General features: G+C 37.2%; 1 protein-coding gene across 2 annotated transcripts in view; it reads right to left on the bottom strand.

Annotated features, from left to right (window-relative positions):
• DOK6 (docking protein 6) overlaps window positions 1-23,944 on the bottom strand; it is a 431,983-nt gene that overhangs the window by 127,572 nt on the left and 280,467 nt on the right. For both annotated transcript variants that reach the window (XM_017951839.3, XM_021930213.2), the window contains exon 5: window positions 17,203-17,392. In XM_017951839.3, coding sequence (XP_017807328.1) covers window positions 17,203-17,392 — 190 coding nt within the window. The remainder of the gene's footprint in view (window positions 1-17,202; window positions 17,393-23,944) is intronic.

The following is a 23,944-nucleotide window of genomic DNA, read 5'->3' as shown; positions in this document are numbered from 1 at the left end:
CAGTTGCTAGAGTGGAGTAGACGGCTTTGCTCACTTGGGTACCCATTTGGAAATGTAGAAATCATTAAGCAATTACTTTTAGGAAAAGGAGCAGAATTTGAAACACCACTTCCGGGCATAAGAACAATTGTTTTTTAAAAAGCCAGTTTCTGATTATAAGTAACTAGAAGAAGACTTTTGTTTTTGTCAGTTCTGCAGAGAATCTTATCTAAAACAACTATGAGCAACTACAGACACAGTCTGAGAATTTTCTGTAAAGGGCAATAAGGGTTCTGAAACAAAGGGACATTTTGAGTCAGATTAGCACAGGAAAAGCAGTGTGTACACAGTATAGAATTGAGAGCCTGTACAAATAGACACAAGAGAAAATAAAACCCTAGCTATTTCAGGGGCTAAGGTTTACATGATTTCCAAAGTGAAGAGGAAATTGAAACACTTCTATTAGAACATCATTACAACATATTTATAGTTTGCCACTTATAATTATACCTAAAATAGTTGCATATTAAATTGCCTCATAGTTCTCATTGCATGGTGACATTCTCAACTAAATTTTTCCTGTTGACTCCTCAAAGGATGGCTTTACCAGAATAACATGGATTAAATGAGCCTCAAATTACAAATTCCCTCAATCCGGTAGATAGAAAATACTGTCTCACCGTGGCTCTGCTTTATCTGGGAGGGGGTTCGATGCTGCACTCTGACCTCCATAGGAGATATAGTTCAGTATCTCAGCCTGCTTAACATGATTGGAGAAAATACCAATGACTCGATTTGAATAGATCTGGGGTCCAGCTGCTGAAATGATGTTGCTAAGGCATTCCTTTTTCTTTTGATTAGACTTTGTTTACAAAAAATTCCAGCAGAATAACAAATGGTTTTGTTTTCTAGCTCTCTGCTAAATGAACAGTTTTGCCAATTATCTTAATAGAGTAGTGATACAATGAATACAACCTCAAATGTAAACCAACCAATCCATAGTCCATACCCCAATCACTTCCTTCATCAGCTTCAAAAATCCCTAAGTGCACCAGTAGAATGGTTTCGGAGCAGTAACAGGAAAGCAAATAGAAAGTCAAGGGGGACTTTCAATGCCAACAAGACCAATTCAGATGCTGATCTGACTTGTTTCAAATACAATCTCTTCACAGAGTAATGGAGCATGAGTCTGCCACACAGAACTTTTAGAGAGTCCTTTATTTCAAAGACTGTAAAGTTGGAAGAATTCATTCATCCGCAAAGTCAAATGTCAGAAGTTGTGCTTCCCACTCCTCATCAGGCTTGTGGTTAACAATGCACGTGACTGACAGTTCTATCATGCAACAGGGTGCGTGAGATGGCGAGAGCTGATGCCTCTACCGTCTGAAAAGTTGCCAGACCATATGCTACTTAGTTTAGCCTGTGTGCATCCTGCCCTGGGACCCGATTTCCGCTTTATCTTTTTAAAATATAAAACCCTAGTGCCATTTAAGTTCCATTACTGTCTTAGAGTTTTAAAGAAGACATCCATGGGTCCAATTAATAATGTGGTTTCCATTTATGGTGTGCTTACATTTTGCCAGGCACGTCATCCTTTCTTTGTGTGCATTATCTCACTTAATTCTATAAACAACTGCATGGCCTGGGCAAAATTAATCTCGTTTTTAGATTAGGAAACTAATCCCCAAAGAAGTGAAGTATCTTGCAGAATCTAGACCGAATTGGCTTGTAGATTTCATATTTTCATTCAAAGCACTTCCTTACACGGCCTTAATGTGAGACATGTGTAACGCAATAGTGCCACATTTAGTCATATATAAAGGATTTTTCATTCTAGAGCTTTTCCCTAGGTAATGAGTGTCTCATTGTATTATTTAAAAAACAACATTAAATAAATACAGTAAGTTTCTATGATATGATTTGTTTTCTGCATATACATATTATTCATACCAAATCTTTCTTGATTTGTGTATTCTTGGAGTAATTCTGTGAGTCAATGAAAGCGTAATCCAACTTACCTAAATTCTTTATATAAATACATTCATCACATTTTGCACTGCATAGATGAAATACTTATATGAAAATATTGCTAAATATTTAATGATCAAGGTGAATTGCCCTGCAAAATTTCCTTCTAAGTTCTTTTTATTCAACTTCTGTGGTATATTGATCTTTAAAACTCTTTAAAGATACTGGTATCTTTAAAACTCTTTGCAACGTTTATTTTTTTCTTCTGAGGCAGATATATTGCTAAAAAACATTTTTATGGCTTATTTATAAAAGAACATCAACAGCATAATTTCTGTTCTAAATTTATTTCACATAAACCATTTTTGAGCATATTGGTGTGTGAGCAAATAAAAAGGGTGAAATTATCAAGAGAATTTACTAAATACCAAGTTACTGATATTTAGAAACAATCAAAATATAGAAACACAGATAGAAACAATCGGGAGGCCTGGGACAAAGGAGAGGTCTGGGCTGTCCAGGCAGCTCCTAGGGGCCCGCTTCTGCCTTTGGGTGTGCATTGTCTGGCTCAGATTACACCAGGTATGCATGAGTGCCCCCGGCAAGCAGTGTGTCAGTTAGGAAATCTATTTTCTATCCCAGCTGTTTAGCTTGTCATTCTCCAGAAAGCTCTGCCTCCTAAATCCGGAAGCTGTAGGTCTGTTTACTCTAGGTAATTCTAAACTAGAAGCATCCTGCTAAGAGCAGTCTGTGTATAGGGAATCTTCTTTTTTTAGTAAAGTCAGTAGTCTATTTACCAGCACTCACCAGTACTTTTACAAGGAGATGAGACAGCATCACCTCCTGTCCCGCTGGAGGTTCCCTTTAGTGGTACTTGAGACAGAAATGATCATAGATTAGGTGTGTACCTTCCTCCACCATAGTGGGACACATCCTTGAATCTATAATTTATTTTCACCACTTTGCTGGGAGTACTGATGAGGTTAGAGCCAAGACTGGGAGCTTAATCCTATGTGATTCAGCAGCCTCACGTTTCAGGGTGATACACCATAACACCAATGCAGATCTACCACCTGGGAGTTTCATGGTTCTCCTTGAGAAGGAGGAGGTGTGAAAAAAAAGGTATGATATAGTTACAGAAATCCAGCACCCCTTTGAGTAAGATAATTAAACAGCTGTAAGAGTAAGAAGGTATGGATGCAAGTTTTGTGAGGCTGAAAGCTTATACAATTTTAGAGGCCGTTTTACTTTAAAGAAAAATAATTGTCATGTACAAAATGACAAATATATGATTACATGTGAACAGGGTGCAGGGTCAACTCATTAGTATTTCAGCAAATTCTGCCTGTACATAAATATGATATTTGTGCTAAGAGAGTTGCATTCTGTTGTTAGGAACCTCTGGAATATACCTAAGATAAATAAGAGATCTGGTTTGCAAGAAGCTTATTCAACAATCCATGCTACCTCCCATGGTATTAGTTCTCTAATTCTATTTTGGTCTAATGATGACAGAAATGAACATATCTGACTTTTTAGCTACCTGCATACTTCTAAACATTTTCTTCCCTAATTCAACAAATTTTTATGAATTTCAGATTTCACTGAATAATTGTCACAAGTTCTACCTTTCATTTCTTTGTGCTTTTCCCACAACTGGATTAATCATGATTTTTAAAACAATAAAGAATGGCTTTCTCATTCAACTGGCTAGGAATAGATGGTGATCTGGGCATCCTGAATATCTCTCAAATAATAGGAACTCAGTGATAATTTGTGAGAGAGTAACTGATACCCTTTAGATAATCTGGCATGCAAAAAATCAAGTTTCTAAATTGTAGCTGTAATTTCCAGGTCAATCTCGTATATCTTGAAAGCAATATTTTCAAGCGTCTCTTCCATCTATGAAATCAGGAAAGATACACTTTTCTATTTAGCACTTCATTTACTGGGGATTTTGGAGAAGTGAGCTTCCAACGCACATTTTGGTTGTTGAGACAGTCTCACTCTGTCATCCAGGCTGGAGTGCAGTGGTGTGATCTCAGCTCACTGCAACCTCTGCCTCCTGGCTTTAAGAGATTCTCCTGCCTCAGCCTCCTGAGTAGCTGGGACTACAGGTGCATGCCCCCACTCCTGGCTAACTTACGTATTTTTAGTAGAGATATGGGGGGTTTGCCATGTTGGCCAGGCTGGTCTCAAATTCCTGGCCTCAAGTGATCTGCCTGCCTCAGTCTCTCAAAGTGCTGGTATTACAGGCATGAGCCACTTTACCAGGCCTCAATGTACCTTTATAGAAAGATAATCAGCATGTCCAAAGAGTTTGGTGGATTGTATACATTTATACATGATTTGTCTAGGTGTTCTTTCACCTGGAAATTAGTATTTTCCTATTTTATTCTGAGTTGTAAACTGCACCCTTCAAAATAAACACAATAATGTCCATAATGTCCATTGCCTCTTTCATAAGTTTCTTCACAGAATTGATTTTCTACATAAACGTGATTCAGAAAAGGTTAATTTTTTATGCCAGTATAGAGAATGATTAATAATTGTCTGGTTATTTTGAGTTTTTTAGGGTGACTATATGGAAAAAGACAAGTACCTAAAACTAACAGAAAACAAGTATGGGGCCTGCCACGAATGGATTTGCCTACAGAATTCGCGAAGTATTAAAAGTCAGGAAAGGTTTTTTTCTTCTGATACAAAGTGGTATTATTTTCCTAACTGACTTGACATCAGCCCTACAAAGTAGGATAAAATTATTTGGCATTTTTTAACGTATTACATAATTAAATAATTGAAACACATCAGGCAATAGATGAGCAAATAAACATGTGATGCCCTGAGGAGTCTTAGGACAAACAAATGTCAAAGGAAAATGGATTGTTCAGAATTTCAAGGGGCAAATATATTTTCATATTAAAGAATAGAGTAGCATTAGTTTTTCATATATATTAATTGGAATCCAAGGAGATGCTGATTTTCCAAAGAAATGATTCAGAAAATATACCAACTAATTGGTTTGCTTTTAATCAACATGAAAAGTAAAATTTAGTAAAAGTTCTACAAGTAACATAATTTTTAACAATGTATGAAAATTGCAGTGGTTTTTATCACAGATTTACTAAGGATGATTTTGTTTGAGTATCTGTTACCTTGTTCGTCATTAAAAGATTCCACTATCATCAGGATTGTATATCCAAAGGTAATGAATTCCATAGGTGCTAAGTGCCTACAAATTTTACTTGTAAATTAAAATATGTATTTGGAAACAGGTCTGAGGGAAAGCATATCATGGACTCAGGATCTCTGTGCATTTGTTTTCTTTGCTCCTCTAATGATACGAATTTGGAGGTGTCTTATAAAGCCCGTGTTCCAGGTGCCATATATGGAAAAATTTGAAAGCTTTTTCTCACCTCTATTTGAAGGCTTGATGAACTCTTTCTCTGGAACCTGTAGACTTAGCCTGAAGAGTAACAGCAGACAAACCAAAGCTAGAGGGTAGATCTAAGATCAGCAAATGTTGAGCCTTATGCTCCCATAACCTGTAGTGTCTCTGTATCTTCTATTAAGATATAGACTTGCTTGGGTCGGGTGAAAGTACAGCTAGTTTTGAATAAACCAAGCTACCTATTTCATCTAAGTCAACTCTTCATGGTAAAATAAACGGAACAAAAAATACCCAATTTCATTTGTAGTTTAATTGGTTTTTGTTCTCATGGCAGAATATCCTATGATGGACTGCATTGAAGACAATTATGAATCAATGAGCTCCTTAGAAATATTAATGAAAAAAATCTATTGTCTGGAAGTTCTACACTTAACACTAATTTTGTTCTACATTAGCACTAATTTTGCTTTTTGTAATCTAGTATCTCCTTGGGTCAAAAGATAATGTTTTCCCATCATCTATTAGTAATTGCTGTTGGAATCTCTACCACACAAATTAAGTTCTTTGACCTCCAGACACAAAACCTGAGATGTATTAGCAAAGCTATGTTATCACAAGAAGAACGTGTGTTTTTGCAGCACTGTGAGATTTGGAGTGATTTTACTATGTGTGTGCAAATTGACTTTGATTCTTGAGTTGTATTCCCTTCATTTGTGAGAAGCATGAGAATACTTATTTTGTAGGACTTTATGCTATAATGTATGTGAGAATTAGAAAAATGTTTGGAATATATTCAGTGTCCAAAAAGTTAGTCTTTTCCCCCTTTAAAGTTTTGTTGTTAAACCTCTTCTGATCTGCTTCATTTACAATAATGGAAATTATTAAAAAGTATATAATTTTTCTTTTCCTGAGACAGGGTCGGTCTCTATTGCCCAGGCTAGAGTGCAGTGGCATGAACATGGCTCAGTGCAGTTTCAAACTCCTGGGGTCAGGTGATTCTCCCACCTCAGCCTCCAGAGTAGCTGGGACTAAAGGTGCACACCACCACGCCCAGCCAATTTTTTTTGTATTTTTTAGTAGAGATGGAGTCTCACTATGTTGCCAAGGCTGCTTTTGGAACGTGCAGAGCTCAAGCGATCTGGCAGCCTTGGCTTCCCAAAATGCTGGGATTGCAGGCTTGAGCAATGGTGCCTAGCCAGTAAGTTTATAATTTTTTAAAATATCAAGTGACCAGGAAGTTAATAAGATGGTGAAAAATCCAAGCAAGTAAAATATTAGAAGGAAATATATAAGAGCAAAAAATAGTTTTGAAAGAACAGATTTTACACAATTTGAATTTTATTTATAGCAAGAAAAATATCTTTTTTCTTTTTTGCTAACGCTAAATAACTCCGATAATTTTAAATTCTTTAATTTTAGTAAAACATAAGACATTGTGAGTTAATTATCATGATCAAGTACATATGTGTCTGTAAAAGATAATAATGAATTTATAATCTTTGTCTAGAATTTATTCAACACCAAGGAAAAAACCTTGTAAATACAAGAGCAACTATAATTTTGACCTTCCTCCTAGACTTTTGTTGTGAGAGGTTTAACATTTTCCCAACAAAACTAGATGACTTGCATCCACATGTATCAACTTATTTTTTTAAAAAAAACTATTGCAATAAAAAATGGGAAAAAAGTAACATTTGTGTCAAGGATAAGCTAATCTATTTGACTAAGAATGAAAAATACTTTCATTTATAAGGCATTTTGACAAGACTTTGGCTATTTAATTTAAAAATAATAATTTCAGGACTCCATTCCTTAGCACTCATTAGAAGATTTCAAGCCTCACAGGTTGTGAGGCTAACGCATGTGGTTATCACCACCATTAAAATAAGTGAAGCCTGAGTCATACGATGGATGTTCTTGAAGGGCACATTAACTTGTTTTGAAAAGTCCCCTTAAAGAAGATTTCATGAAAGGTCCTAAACAAGGACAAACCAGTGATACTAGCATCGCTGTCCCACAAAGAGAGCCCTGCTGTGCTTTCATACTCGGATCATTGTTTGTAATCACTCTCCTGCAGCTCAAGCTACAAAATCATGCTCTGGTGTTATAGCGTTTTTCATGGAAGAATGTTGATTTCTTCAAAGGAAAGGCTCCTTTTTGATTTCCTATATTGCCCTGTCTAGTGCTGTGCATGTAAAAAAAAAAAATAGGTGTTTGCCGAATTTAATCATCTCTTATACCTGTATTACAGCTTTCAAAGCCCTTGTATCAGAGCACTTTTTTTTTTTTTTTTTTTTTTTTTTTTTTTTTTTTTTTTGAGACAGTTTTGCTCTGTCACCCAGGCTGGAGTGCAATGGCGCAGTCTCGGTTCACTGCAACCTCTGCCTCCTGGGATCAAATGATTCTCCTGCCTCAGCCTCCCGAGTAGCTGGGACACTGGCACCCGCCACCATGCTCAGCTATGTTTTGTATTTTTAACAGAGAAAGAGTTTCACCATGTTGGCCAGGCTGTTCTCGAACTCCTGACCTCGTGATCCCCCTGCCTCAGCCTCCCAAAGTGCTGGGATTACAGGCATGAGCCACCGCACCCGGCCTCAAAGCACATTATTTCATTTGATCCCCATATCAACTCTGAAGGTGGACATAGCAGAGTATATTTTTATCAGGTTCTCACGGATGAGGAAATCAAGCCTTGGAAAGGTTAACAGAATATAACTGAAGGTGCAGGGAAAGTGCTGGCCCATGCAGAAGCAGAGTGATTGATTCTCCCATGTCGTTTCAAATCACGATTGCTCAGACAATACTGCCCTAGGTACATTGCGCATTATAAATTATTAACCTAGTTAAAGGATTCATTATTAAAATATCCTCCACAAAGTCACCAGATAGACATATCTAAAATTTAAATCTATGTTTACTTGCTGCATTAAAAAACACTCCTTGCTGCCTATAAGATAAAGTCCAATTTATTTTCTGACATGACATAGAAAACACTCCTGCTTTCGAGCTTTATCTGACTTTCTAACAAACTCTCTGCCCATTTTATTCTTAATCTAATCTCCAGCAGTTAAAATCCGCCAAGAAGGAACCATCCATGCGCTGCCCGTGCTATGCGTAGTGGAGAGTAACCTGACCCCTTGATCCTCATGCCAACCTCACATTTTACCTTGAAGAAGTCCAACTCATTTTTTTACGATTTGCTGTGCAAATCATCATCTTCAGGGAGCCTTTCCTGAGTCCCTACAATTAAATTTGGTGCCTGTTTACCTAGAGAGGACTGTCCTCCAAATGTCTCATGCTCCTCTTCATTCCCTGCACCCAGCACAGTCTGGATACCTTATCACTAGTGCCCAACAAAGGGCTACAAACAGAAGGGACACCTGCTGAAGCCAGAGCATCTATTTTTTGATGTAAGTGTTGTCCTGATTGTCTAGGATAGTTGCCCAGAATCGGAGTGGACTAGCATGAGCGAGAGATCAGTTTCAGTTGCATAAACCACTGAGACTTTGTTCATCACTTAAGGATAAGTGTACTTGATCCTAATAGTGGTGCAGTGATAAATGAATAATTAAATAGCCCTAAAATGTGGGGCACTGAAATAGTGGCTGGGCCCAGGGATAAAGGAAAGTAGTAAGCAAGCTGGGAGAAAGATAGATATTTAGCAGTGAGATATTCGATAAAGCTCTTGCCTCTTAGTAGAACTTGTGATAACTTGGTAGGCCGACTTCATGTCTTAAGAGTTTCTAGATTGTATGGACAAATATGAAATTTAAAAATAAGAGGCTCTATTCTCCCTGTTGAAAATGGGTAATTATCCTTCCTGTTTCTTAGGGCATTTAACTTGAGAAAACTTTTGGTTGTAAGCACTTTCTCCTCTCTTTGAAATGTAAATAATTCTTCTGAAAACCAGATAGGTCTTTTGTTTAGCTTTAAGACCCTAAAATGCCTTTCTTAAGGACTCACGAACCATGCCTTTGACACGTAAATCTGAAGGGAGATGCGCCCCCATCTTCTAGTTTCTGTGACAGAGGGTGCCTAATTTCAGGTGCTACTTCTCTCCAACTTGCAAAACTTTTGTCATAAAGATACAAGAAGTTTGTTTTTCCTCTGCATAAAGCCAATTAGTCAACAAAAATGGTTACCCTAATTGCAAGGATGAGGCATGTGTGACAAATGTTGCTGTCAAGTTCTTTTGCTTGTTTATCTTGAGAACTTGCATGTATTGAGTTGTACCTGGTTGGCTATATCCAAGGGTGGGATTCTCCTTCTGTCTGCAATTTCTTAGCAGAAATAATGGAGTGTGTGTGTGTGTTATCACCTTTTTGAAGATTTCTGCATTGGGAGATTGTTTTTAATTTTATTCCTCCAACAACATCTAGGGAAAGCGGTTAGATAACAAAATGTTAACAGTGTTTGTTGACTGATAAGGTACTAAAGAGAGGCTCTTAGAAGGAAATTGAGAAGTTTCAAGCAAAAACAAAAGGCATTTGAAAAATTCAAAACTAAAATTGGAAAAGAGAACTCTGAGACAGACATTTAATAAGTCTTTAAGTGACAAAAGCAAGTTAAAGCAGCCTCAAAACAGCAGATTAAGTGTAATCTCCACACCTGTTGCTAAAACTTCTCAATTAAGGTGTGTCCCCGTAAAAAGCAGGTCAAGCGTAGGATGCCCATTATAATCTGTTAATTAGATAAAAAGGAGCCAGGGCAAAGAATTGAGTGAGTGTTGCCCCTACAAAAACCTGGCAAAGTCAAGGCACCTTTCAAATCAAAAGACAGAGTTTTGGGGGAAGAAATAAACAATCAAAGCAAATCTGAGAAGTAGATCTCAAAAACCAAAACCAAAACAAACCGAGAAAACACTTCCTTGGTACAAGCGATTGGCACTAAATATACAAGAAATCTAGTAATATTTTGACAAAGTTTTACAGGGAAAAAAGGTCCTAAATAAAAAATATTTATAACTTGTTAAGATTCAATAACCTTCAGATTTCTACTACAACTTCTCAGGGTAGAATGGGGGCTGAGAAACGTGCAACACTTCAAAGAGAACATTTTCCCAGTGTCCAGTTTGAATATGGACAAGAAGGATAATGACAAAGGAAAATCCTCCCGGTGGGCCGAGGGCAGAACCAAGTGGAATAGAGGATTGACACGTTCTTCTCAAAAAGCAGAATGAGGGCCCAGCCACATATCCTTGTTAATTCTGGATAAAGACCCTGAATATATCTGGCAAGCAGCATTTCAGAATTACCAGGACCAGGGGCTGTTGCCTGCTTGCCTCCCGAACTTTCCCTTAGAATAGTAGGAGTGTTTGCAGGGTGGGCATCCCACCTCTCTTAAACCAGTGTTCCTCGGGCCAGGGTGGGTAGAGGGGAAAAAAATAACATCTTTTTCTGCATCGTTCTTTTGGAACTATAAGAAGTCATATTGGCCGGGTGCGGTGGCTCACACCTGTAATCCCAGCACTTTGGGAGGCCCCGAGGCAGGTGGATCACGAGGTCAGGAGATGGAGACCATTCTGGCTAATAGGGCGAAACCCTGTCTCTACTAAAAATACAAAAAATTAGCTGGGTGTAGTGGTGGGCACCTGTAGTCCCAGCTACTCAGGAGGCTGAGGCAGGAGAATGGCGTGAACCCAGGAGGCAGAGCTTGCAGTGAGCCGAGATCGTGCCACCGCACTCCAGTCTGGGTGACAGAGAGACTCCACCTCAAAAAAAAAAAAAAGTATTATCTGGACCTGATGTACACACTGCTACAAATCGCCTGCAGACTCTGGACTTTGAGCTATAATCAGTGGCTTGCTGGATTGCTTTTTGGGTTGTTTCCCTTAAGGAACAATTGAGTGTGTAGGAAGAAGAGAAAAAAGGGATCTTTGCTCATCAGAAGATATGACTGTGGCAGAGGCAATATGCTTACCAAATATATTCCACATACTCCTCTGTGTTTCCCCACTTGCCCCTTTGCAGACGGGGGGTAAGGGGGCTGTGGGAGGCCACCTTCTGGATGGTGGGCTATTAATAGAAATAACATGCATTGCTACTGTACTCAAGTATTTAAATGTTTTCTATTAGTCAGCCCAGGCTGCCATAAGAAAAACATGACACAGAGTAGGTGACTTAAACAATGTAAATTAACTTTCTCTCTCTAGAGGCTGCAGTCTGAGATCAGGGTGCCAGCATGGTTGGGTTCTATTGAGGGCTTTCTCCCTGGTTTGGAAATGGTCACCTTCTTGATGTGTGCCCACATGGTCTTTCCTCCACATGGCAGAGAAGAGGGGCTGAGAAGTTTCTTCCTCCTTATAAAGCCACTGATCCTATCAGATTAGGACCCCACCCTTATTACCTCATTTAACTTTAATTCCATCTAAAAGGACCTATCATCTCTGGCTCTTGTCATAAAGATATAAGAAGTTTGGCAGTTCGGGCTTCAACATATGAATTTTGGGGAGAAACAACTGAGTCCATAGTATGCTTGTTGGAGAATGTTCCCACCTTCTTCCCCTGCTATGCGTGGCAGTGAGGTGGGTTAGCATGAAGACGTCTCAGTCACAAGATTGCAGCAGCCTAGGTTTCTGAATCCAGGTGCTCTGGTGATCTGCCCAAGCTTGCATCAAGCATAGCTTGTGTGGGAAATAAACCTTTGTTGTATTGAGCTATTGAGATTTGGGGTTGACATCATTAATGTGTTTAAAATGATCCAACTTAACCTATGTTCCTAATATATAACCTTCCTGGGATGTATTTTATTACAATTCCTATATTATATTGAAATGATTAGTTGATCTATCTTACCAAGTACACTATGTGCTCAATAAGGGTAGGGACTATGTTACCCATCTTTATTTCTCTAGTTCCTACCATAGTGTTCAATAAATGAAATAAAGTAGCCCAGAGAATAAATGAGGTTTCTGGTGCTACACAAATTTTAAATCGTAATATCTAATTGAGTTTTAATTACAAAGTATAGAGTAGCAAAGTCCTACATGAAAAAAATTTGCATCAGCGATGTATTCGATGTTTTTAAAAAAATTCGTAGGTCTATATAAACCCTTGCTTTAATTTCAAAGAAAGAAATCTAAGACAAATTGTTTAGGAACCTAGTGCCTTTTCTTTCCATGTGTCTAATTTGGTAAATCTCTTGCTACGATAATACCAGGTCTGATTTTTTTTTTCCCCCTAGGAGAGAGCATTGATTAAATGACTTACGAAATTGTTTTTATCGAGAAATGGAGACTCTGATCTTAGTTATTGCTCAATTAACTTTAAAGTTCAATACATTTTTATTGAACCCACACATACTTTAATGTGAATTGCTTTTTACTAATTGATCTGTAGGAATCACAATGACAGTTTTGGTCACCTTTTTAGGCTTCTTTTATTCTCATTCAGAAAGTTCCTAAACTTCATTCATAGTCATTAAATCAAGAATGATTTCTGGAATCAAGAAAGATAGTCAAGGGAGATGTAAGGTTCTGGTTTGATCTCCTCCCGTGATTTGTGAAATGTCACCACGTTCACTCTTAGGTTTCTGTATCCCAGGACACCACCCCAGCTGGCTTTATTCAAACCATGGAGCCATTCATTAATTCCTTCATTCAACAGAAGCACATGTTTTTACATTTTAGTATTTCTGAAATTGGGGTGTATTTTGTTATGACATCGTCTATGGAATAGCAGCCTCCAAATAATGGCTGCCAGGTGCTGGCAGTGATGTGGCTGCTGTTGCCTGTGCGCACAGGCTCAGGATTTCCTGACTTCAGTTGAAGCCCTGTGCAATGTTGGTACTTCACGTCTTGTGTTTGACTGTATTTTAGTTAACTGCAATTCTTCAGTGTTTCAGTCAAGAAATGTTTTAGCACCGTTTGAAAGAGAAACACGTGACCTTGTCTAAAAACCTACTGTGTACACCTTCTGGTAGACAGTTTGTACCAACAAGCGTAGAAAACTTGCAGGACAGTTATCAGTAGTTCAGAAGAAAATCTTAGAGTCACAGCAGTACACTCTTTTATGAAGAAATGTGTACCACTAACACTCTTGATGGCAAATCAAATGATATTTTGTAAAACAAAACAAAACAAAAAAACCCAAGGGCATTGATAACTCTGGGTTAGTACAGAAAAGTTGGCGTCCATATGTGAGAATGTTTTGGAAATTTCTTAGACCTTATAGCTTATATAACAATTCATATGTATTATGTATTATATTTGTATGCTTTTGTATCATATTTAAAAACTTTCTGCATTATCTTTCCTCTTAACCACTTAATTATGCATTAGAGAAAAGATTCCTTCTCTTTGCATCCCTGACCAACAAAGGTTTAGGAATAAGTTAAGCCTACCTATGACATCACAGACTCCTTAATTGTATGACACATAACATTTGCTTCCACTAACCACCTTTTCATAATAACTATATAGAAATATTTATTATTTCACATTTCTAATTGTTAAAAATTAGTAATCAGGTTTTTCCCAGGTTTCTAAATGGAAACAATATTATCAAAGTTAGTGAGACACATATTTTAAGCACCAATTTTGTACTAGTAAGCATCAGGCTGAATATGGGTGTTTGTTTTGAAAAATAATTCATACAGAAGATCAGGGGCTCACCTAAATTTCGGCCATGCAGGCATTTGAACTCATCTTGATTTTTGCTTACAATATTTATGAGGTAATATGAAGTAAAAATATCAAGTCAGCAGTTAAATAAAGGAGTTTTGTCTTTCACAGGATAAAATCGTACATAATCATGAATCTTATCACTTTCTCTGAAGGTCTGTTATTTTTTGTGATTTTCTTGAGAAAATATGCTTGCATGGCAAATTGGTTGTTTTCACTTTTAAAATGCAAAGTTACGATTCTTATGGTAAAACAGTGACACTATGAATACATCTCCCAGGCGCCATGCTGTGCTAAGGACGATTACCACAGAGAGTTTCCTGGTCCTTGTTCTCCTTCTGCCCCACACTAGGTGAGTGCTCCTGGAGACTTATGACATATAATTATAATTACCGGGGTGACTGAAGGATGCTTCTCCAGAATAAATGATGTAGATCCATTCCTACTGTTCATGTCTACATTTCAGGTTTACAGTAGAATTTAACAATGCATTTGAAAGTGTGTCAGTGAAAAAAGTATTTTGATATATCTAATTGTATTTTCACACGTAGAATTTGTACTAATACTACTATTAGTACATACAGTAGTATAAATACATGGCTAAAATTTATACCAAATGACGTGCCTTGGTCAATGAGCTAATAAAACCTAGAAAGTGTTGGCCTTTGGCTTTGGTTTGCTAGGATGACTGGCCATGCCTTACCTGCCAATCTGCCCTCTAAATTGTCCCCAGTCTCATCACCAGTGACCCAGGGAACACAATGTCCCACTTTTATTTCTCTAGATAAAGTATGGACAAGACCTTCCCCCACTGGCTCCTTTTAACAAGAGCGAGATCATCTGGAATTTACAAAATAAATGCACAAAATTATGGACAATTTCTCAGTCAGTTTCTCAGTCACTAAAGAGCAAATGACACCCAAAATTTAAAGAAGGAAAAAAACAAATGAACTGTGTCCAAACGACAGAACTCTAATCTCAAAGACAAAGAAACAAACAACAGAGGGAAAAAAACGATACCAAATTCCTCTATCAAATAAAGATCTTAAAAAACTAATGTGGACAGGTATAAATGGAGTGAAAATTCTGAATAACCATTCTTCATGAAAGAAAATGACTTATTTAAAATGTTGAGTGGCAGTCTATTGAAATGTTGTAACAGACAAAATAGTTAAATTGTTTTCCATAGAAACAGGAAGATAGGCATGGCATATCTAGAAGGATCCCAGGGAGGGGATTCTAGAGGTAGTGCTGGTAAATGATGCAAAAACAAAACCCCAACCCCAACAAAACCTCAACAACATCCAATTCATATATACAGATAGATGAATTTACATATAGATGAATTTACATATAGATGAATTTACATATAGATGTAAAACTAACTGATATGGTTTGACTCTGTCCCCACCCAAATCTCATCTTGAATTGTAGCTCCCAAAATTCCCTCATGTTGGAGTGACCCAGTGGGAGAGAATTGAATCACGGGGGCAGTTCCCCCCCATACTGTTCTCGTGGTAGTGAAGAAGTCTCACGAGATCTGATGGTTTTATCAGCGGAAACCCCTTTCGCTTGGCTCTCATTCTCTTGTCTGCTCTCATGTGAGACGTACCTTTCTCCTTCTGCCATGACTGTGAGGCGTCCTCAGTCACGTGGGACTGAGTCCATTAAACTTGTTTTTGTGAATTGCCCAGTCTTTATCAGCAGTGTGAAAATGGACTAATACACTAACTTTTAAAGCCAGTAAAAACATAAGGTGCATCCGGCCGGGTGCGGTGGCTCATGCCTGTAAATCCCAGCACTCTGGGAAGCCGAGGAGGGCGGATCACAAGGTCAGGAGATCGAGACCATCCTGGCTAACACGGTGAAACCCCGTCTCTACTAAAAATACGAAAAATTAGCCGGGCGTGGTGGCGGGCGCCTGTAGTCCCAGCTACTGGGGAGGCTGAGGCAGGAGAATGGTGGGAACCCGGGAGGCAGGGCTTGTTGTGAGCCGAGATCGCGCCACTGCACTCCAGCCTGGGCGACAGAGCGAGACTGTCTCAAAAAAAAAAAAAAAAAAGCATCATAGATTTTAGGTCATTGAATCTCTAAAACATGTCGACTCATTTTCATAGTCATAATTTTTAAAATGATAAACATCTTAAATTCATTTTCTTATTAGAATTTATATTTCCCAATGGCTATCAGAATGTGATTACACTATTACACTCTCAATATCTAGGTAGATAGAAATAGTTGAACAAGCTCATACGTACTAAGTCAACACAGGATCTAATAATGCTTTTCAGAGAAATCAGTGTGGTAGAGACTTTAATATTACCTTAGTGCAAAAGGGCCCCAGACTGGTAAAATTACTCCAGCTCAGGTTTTTTTTTTTTTTTTTTCTCAAAATTTTAAGAGACATGGGACCTACCCTAGCTGGCTAGATAGATATTAGAATGTGACCTTGAGTAAATATTTAGTAGTTTTATAAGAAGAAAGTTATAAACTTAAAAATATTATATCAAATGCAATGAAACCTCACTATAATTGCCTTATAAGACCATGAATTCATTTTAAGAATGTGATAAATCATGTCCCCTGGGTGAAGATGGAAGCATTAAACATCTCCTTCTCTATAGAATCTCCAAACCTAAGTCTTGTCTTGGATGTGTGACAATATCACAACGGGGTCATAGCATAAAGACAATGATTTGGTTGGTTGTATTTTGTCTAAATCCATGTTTATTAATAATGATTGTGAAGCAAGGATTCATTTCAGACACTTACGGATTTCAACCATATGCTGTGATCAAGAAAGCAGCATATTTGCCTAAAAGCAATATTTAAATAATTTTATTTAAAACTTTAAAAAATATTGTTTGCTTATTGAAAAACACTCACAAAAACAAGGCAAGCAAGGACATGCTACATTTAATTTTATGGGGAGATCCTTTTAAATACAGACACACCGAAAATATAGTATTGTAATAATCTTGCAAAAATAATTACATTATTAATATAATTACAAAACCAGTTTGAGTTTGGTAGTGTAAGAGACTGAAATTATTTTGAATGGGGTAATTAGCCTGCCAAAATTAACAGAATTGTATTCATGTTATTAAGAATCTGAAGAAATTATGTATTTGCTAACTTTTACCCTGAATGAAAACAGTGCTCACTGAGGGCAATGATGGACAGAACTTTCTTTCAGGACTCTGTTACACAACTTCCCACACTTGGTTGCTGCATTAGATCTTACCTTCCTGACTCAAATGTGAACCATGTTGAGTCCCGACCATATCTCCTCAGTGAGCTGAGAGGCCACATCACCAGTTTGACCTTGGCATTGTGGATATCCCAGAGATAGATATTTTCATGAGTGATCTGCATTGTGCATTCACCATAAATATCCAGATTTGGCGTAGGCATAAGATACACATTGAATCGCTCTGTGAAGAAACGAAGAATGGAGAAGATTAAGTGAAAAAGAGGTGTGACTGTCTATGGCCGTATGATATTAATTTATCTACAGACTGCAGGAAACATTACCACGTCCCTTGGTGATATGGATAAACACTGTAGAACATTACATATTTCCAAATTTGAGACAAGGAGTTCATTAAAGTCTTCTGAATCATTAATTCACTCAGTTAACTTTTCATGGCTTGTATTGTCTATGGTGAGGATTAAATAGTTAAATTGTACAATGGAAAAATAAGGGCAAAACTTAAGGGAGTCTCTGCCCAAATTGTGCTTATAGTCTGCTCCTTCACACAATCTAAGTGGTTATCACAGATACAATTCCAGTGAGGAATATCTTATTTGCTCGACTTAGGCAAGATCTTACTGGAGTTTTACCTTCGTTGACGTGAAGTATTTAATGCACACTCAGACTGACTCACTACTTAAGCACTGCAAAAATAATTTAGTTTGAATCTCAAAACAAATTGTAGTCATGGTCAAATTTAGCATATGATAATTGCAGATATTCATTACAGTCTTCCGCAGAACTTAAGACATTGCTTTGGTAAGCAAAATAAAAATACTTAACTTTTTTCATTCCTGGATATCCTATGGTCAAAAATATGATTATTAGGCAATCATTCCAAACCTTACTTTGTAACTGTGTATCTCAAAGGCTATTGCAAAGTTATGCTGCCTTTGATTCCCATTTAAATGCATTCAATAGATTTTATTTTGAAAAATTAGTTTGTAAGTTCTGGAAGTAAAAACTTGGTGTGCCTTACAACATACTCTATAAAGCATCCCTATTTCCTAGCACCACATCCTTTGTTTACAGTAAGTGTCCAATATTTGTTAACTGTATGAATGAAGTACATCTATGTCATGATGAATTATGAGATGCAAGAATTGAAGAATTACAAAAAAAGTCATGATAAAGTTTAAGAATTACTGGCAGATGTACCTCTGTGGGTTAGGATTTAATTGTGAATAGTGCTTTAAAGTCAGTGCTGTTGAATTTTGAGAGATGAAATACTACAGCTGCAGATGGAAAATGATTGATATGTTTAGGAATGTACTATTCATAATATAATCTTAAATGCTACATGTTTGCTGGTACTGAGCTGAGATTGTATAATAGATTATTTTCTTTCTATTTTACTTAGATATTTCACTTTGTAAGGATTCTGATGCCAAAAAAACAATATTCGGATTCCAAATTAACATAAGCATGATAGCTTAACATTTACTAGCCATAAAGACAATATTTATACTCATGTGTCTTGATATTTTGGACAATAGCTTATCTAATAATTCAGTCTTTTAGATTATTGACCCATGAAACTAATATGTGTATGGATTTCGCATTCACTTCCTAAGAAATGACAAATTGCAATCAATTATATGGCTGAAAGCTGAAGAAAGAACATTGCCTCATTAATTACCTGCAATGAAAAGCCCAAATATATACATATTCTCAATAGCTTAAAATTCTTAGGTACAACCAACTAAAATATTAACATTTAGCATTAAACACATCACTCACATTCCCATCATATTTCCCACTCCAATGGGATTAGTAGTAAATCAAAGGGGCATGATCTCATATAAAACTATAAAACTTGGACCCAAAGGGTTTACACAGGGAATACAGACAATGCCTGAACATCAATCTTCTTTTCTTTGGCCAGGAACCTTTTGATAAAGTTCAGCTCCTACATGTGGAATTAATCATATGTCAGTGGCACCTGTTATGCATAGAGAAAATATTGTTACAGAAATGGAAAGCAAAACATTTCTTTACATTCTTTCCTTTCCATCAATTCCAGAGTCTGAATTAGCAACCAAAAAATCATTGCAAAAATGCCAATAAATAACATTTCTTCCAAAATATTGAAGTAAACATTAACGAGTATTATTGTTGTTTATGGCTGTATTGACCCTTGATATTCATGCCCACAGTTTGATAGTTAAAAACATAGAATGTTTTTTTTTTTTTTTTTTTTTTTTTTTGAGACTGAGTCTGGCTCTGTCGCCCAGGCTGGAGTGCAGTGGCCGGATCTCAGCTCACTGCAAGCTCCGCCTCCCGGGTTTACGCCATTCTCCTGCCTCAGCCTCCCGAGTAGCTGGGACCACAGGCGCCCGCCACCTCGCCCGGCTAGTTTTTTGTATTTTTTAGTAGAGACGGGGTTTCACCGTGTTAGCCAGGATGGTCTCGATCTCCTGACCTCGTGATCCACCCGTCTCGGCCTTCCAAAGTGCTGGGATTACAGGCTTGAGCCACCGCGCCTGGCCAGAATGTTTAAAAAAAAAAAAAAAAAAAAAAAAAGATCTTGACATTGAGTGTCCTTCAAGTGGACGGTACATGAAACACGACCTGTAACAGTGGACCCAGAAGGACCATTACATTTTCACTGAAATGCTTGGGTGCTCAAATGTTAGCAGATAAAGCCTAGGAAAAATGAGCAAGGAGAGAGTACAAGCATCACACCGGACACTGGAGAAAGCTGAAAAAAATCAAGTAAGTGAATTTAAGATTCACATGATATAGCGCTCTATGTATCTCTCTCTCCGTCTCCGTCTCTATCTCTATGTATATCATCAAGGCCCATTTTAAAAAAACTAATTGGACAACTTGCCCTGAGGGAGTTTTTCCAGGGCCATCTCTAGTCAATACAAGCAGGTGAAATGTACCCCTGGTGTCCCTACCCTCTTGCCTGCCTTCTGCTTTCCCTGTCCTCATATACTTTTCAACCTAGCAACTCAAGTCAACCCTTCTTGTTATGGTTTAGAACCCTCCAATCTTCCTTTGGATGCTATTTCTTGCAACTTTTGAAAGAAATTATACTAAGATATATTTTCAATTTTCAAGTATTCAAAAATCTATTCTCTCCTAATGCCTAATTTCTAAGAATTTCAGATTCAATTAAAAAGTGAACAAATTTAATCCAGCAGAAAAACTAGGCACATAAAGATGAAGGCGGCACATTATGTTACCTAACTATACTTACCTGAATTCCATTATAATGAGGAAGGAAGCTTTCTGCCTTGACAATGAATACATCATTGTATTCTCTTATTAGCATAATATACTTGTTTTACTGAAACATTTGTTAAGGTTTTGCTAGAAAGACCATTTCAAAATGGAGTGGCTAAAATTGGCTCCATTAAAATTATTTCTAAAAAATTTTTATCTTTGTGAAACAATTCTATCAAGCAGGCATTTTAAATCACTCTCTATGCTGCTTTTTAAGAACCCACGTTTGGTTTTCATTTCATATACTGTTGGTTTTTCAGACTTCAGTGTGCATTAAAATTACCTGGAGGCTTTGTTCAAACAGAATGCTGGGCCCCCTCCAATCTTACCATTTCTGGTACAACAGGGCTGGATTGGAGCCAGATAATTTACATTTTCCATTTATTCCCAAGAGCTGTAGACACTGCTGCTCTGGGGACACTTTGAGAACTGTTGATTTGTGAAACTCACTCTAAAATATTGCTAGGGAAGTAGCAATATTAAACCATGAGGAATGACTGGAAAATGATGCCATGTACCAGCAGAACAAAACAGTACGTTTTTTTTCCAAAGTGTTATCTAATATCTGCCCAAATAATCCCATCTCAACCGATTCATATATGATTTTGTAAGAAAGAGTTCTTACACTAATTGGAACAAGAGACAGGAGCATAGGAAGAAAGGAGATATATGGAAAATGGTTTATAATTTATCAAGATATGTGTATTCCAACTATTTTCCTTATCAGATGATTGACAGCAACAACAAAACATTACTAAAGAAAACTAAACAACCCATTCCCAAATACCCAAAAGTACTGAAAAGGAAGCTAATTGTCTAAATATCCTAAAACATAAATATTCTGATAATCTGTGAAGACTGATGAATGTATGAAAAAACAAATTTTTGAAAAGGTTATGTAAAAACATATCAAATCAAAATGTGTTCATTCATATAAGATTTTAAATTAGAGTTAAAAAGTCCCAAACACATTGCCCATGAATTTGTATATTAGTAAAATGTAGAGTCCCATGTTAGCTAATACGTGAGAAAGTATAATTTTATTTTAAATGGTTAAAACAAAAAACAAGGGTAGAATATGTATTAAATATTATAAATATATAATACTTTATAAATATATAAAGTATACAAATAATTTTATTATCAATAATATAAATACTGCATCCAACAAAGATGCTAGTATTGGATCTGCAATTATGTTTGCAAGGGCATCTTTTTCACTAAAGCTGAATGATGAGGTCCAAAGGGATAGGCCATGCCCAGAGAAGGCCTGAGATACCGGGGTAAGGCTACAACTACAACAAGAGTCTAGATGGGGCTGCAAAACAAGGCTTAGACGAATTGAATAGATCAAGGTCTGGCAAGACAGGGTGACTGCACTCAGGGAAAAGGGGCAGCGAGGCTCCAGGTGGAGCAAGAGCGGACTGAATGGGTCATCAGTGCCGAGAAGAACTGAAATCTTCCCTGTCAGCCAGTGAGTTTTTAAATGGATCTATTTTATGCAGGAACAAATCCAAGTATAGTTGTGAGTCTGAGACTGGCAGGTGGAGGTAAGTGGAGCTCGCAGTTGCCTTGAAGCAAAGGATCAGAGTCGGGGGTTTCTGACAACAAGTAACACACAGAAAACGGTAACAAGTCCTTCAAACAACCCCTTGATAATTCCCTTTTGTAAGAATACAGATGGAAAACTATGTTTAATGGAGAACTGTACAGGAAAATAGACATATCTGTTCAGCTAAATTTCGCTTATACTAGGTAGAAATGTATAAATAGGCTTTTGGAATTTATGTATTAAATAACTGCATCTAGCACGTGGTGAACATTCAGTGCATTGTGACTGCATAGACATAAAATGGATTTTTGTACGTTAGAAGAAATTTGAAAAGTGTCTACTGGAAGCCAATAGATTTTTCTTTTCCAAAGAGGTTTCAGTTGTTAGCTTGTTGCTGAACACTTTTACCCACTATATTCTATTTCCTCTATTCCAGAAGTCATGGGTTTTGAAGGTTGGGTCAAAAGAAAATGGAACATGGAACAAAGTGTTACACCTAAAGATTCAGAAACCAAGAGATTCATAAATACTAACTCATTATGTTTTCCAGAGAGGAGTTAAATCTAATATTATCTTCAGCTTAAGTGAGTAAATGTGAACACTTTATACTTTTACCTTCTCTTCCTGTTAAAAGCCAAAAATGGCTCAAAAGAAGAAACTGTACAAAAGGAAAGGCACTCTTGATTTAGATTGTTGGTAACATAATGATTTAGGCTGTAAACAATTCCTCGTGTAAAACTCAACCTGTATCCCTCATGAGGCTTAAATATTTGTTAAAATTTATTTATTAAAATAGGCATTAAGTTAACTAACGTAAATAAAATTCTTACATAAATGTATACAGTAGATGTAAACTGGTTACATAATGATTTAAAATAGCTGTATTGGATAATTTGTTTACATATTTTTTTCATTCTGTAGTTTATACCCATCTATTGTTTTTCCCGTAAGTATACATAACTAGAGTCACAGTCAAAACTTGAATGGCCTGGGCCTATCTGAGCATAAACTGCAGATGTCAACCCTAAATAGGAGAATTTCACTTCATTGTTTCTATTAGCGAGTGATTCCATAAAGTTACGACTCACTTCTATATACAACTAACCATTCAAAATAGCTTTAAAGATTTAACTGAGATTCTCTGATGGCAGGAGTCCTCAAATTTGTTTCAAAATATCACATGATGAAAAACCCAATATTTATGGAAGACATTGTTTAGGTTCAATCTGTTACCGTAGCTAATTCATTAAAAGACCAAGATTTAGTAGGGTGCAATTTAGGAAAATGGTTTTTCTTCCAACCCTGCTCTCACACAACTATGAAATTTCCTCTCCTTGCCCCTGGCAGTATCTCAGGCAGAGATTAGTGCTTAATTCACTATCGCCCGTAAGGATATTGTCAACTTCATGTCTCAGATGAGATGGCTGGTGTGATTTGATAATTTTAAAGTCTCAAATAAATGGAAGTTTCTCTTCTTTCAGGGTCAAGTCCATTACTGAGAGTCCAGCAATGAGAATGAGAAAGATAGAATATGCTTTTTCCTGCTTGTTCCATCACCACCTTTCCATGGCGACTCCCCCTGCCCCCCTTTCTTTTGCTTTTGACTTCTCCAGGGTAAGAATAATGAAGAGGGTAAATTCTTTCTAAATAGTTGTTACTATTGAAAGTTCTTCTTTATTTTTGAATTCTTAATGACAAGATGTATTCAAATGCTATGTCTCTCTCTGGGGCATATGGTATGTTCCTAAGAACCATCCCCACACCTCAGATGTCTCCCCTGCTCCCTGAAGGGGGAGGTGCCTTGACATGGAGCCTACTACCCTTAGCTTCTGTTTTCTGCGTTCCACCTTTATCTTTCTGCTGGAGCTCCTTCTCACAGACAAGAGTTGTCCTGATGTGGGTCTTTTCAAGATGAATCAAGCTTAGCTAACTGTAAGGTGTGCACTTGTC

The sequence above is a fragment of the Papio anubis genome, chromosome 19 (assembly GCF_008728515.1).
Source record: "Papio anubis isolate 15944 chromosome 19, Panubis1.0, whole genome shotgun sequence".
Taxonomy (NCBI): Eukaryota; Metazoa; Chordata; class Mammalia; order Primates; family Cercopithecidae; genus Papio; species Papio anubis.
The sequence above is the reverse complement of the archived record's forward strand: the minus strand, read 5'-3'. Positions and strand labels throughout refer to the sequence as shown.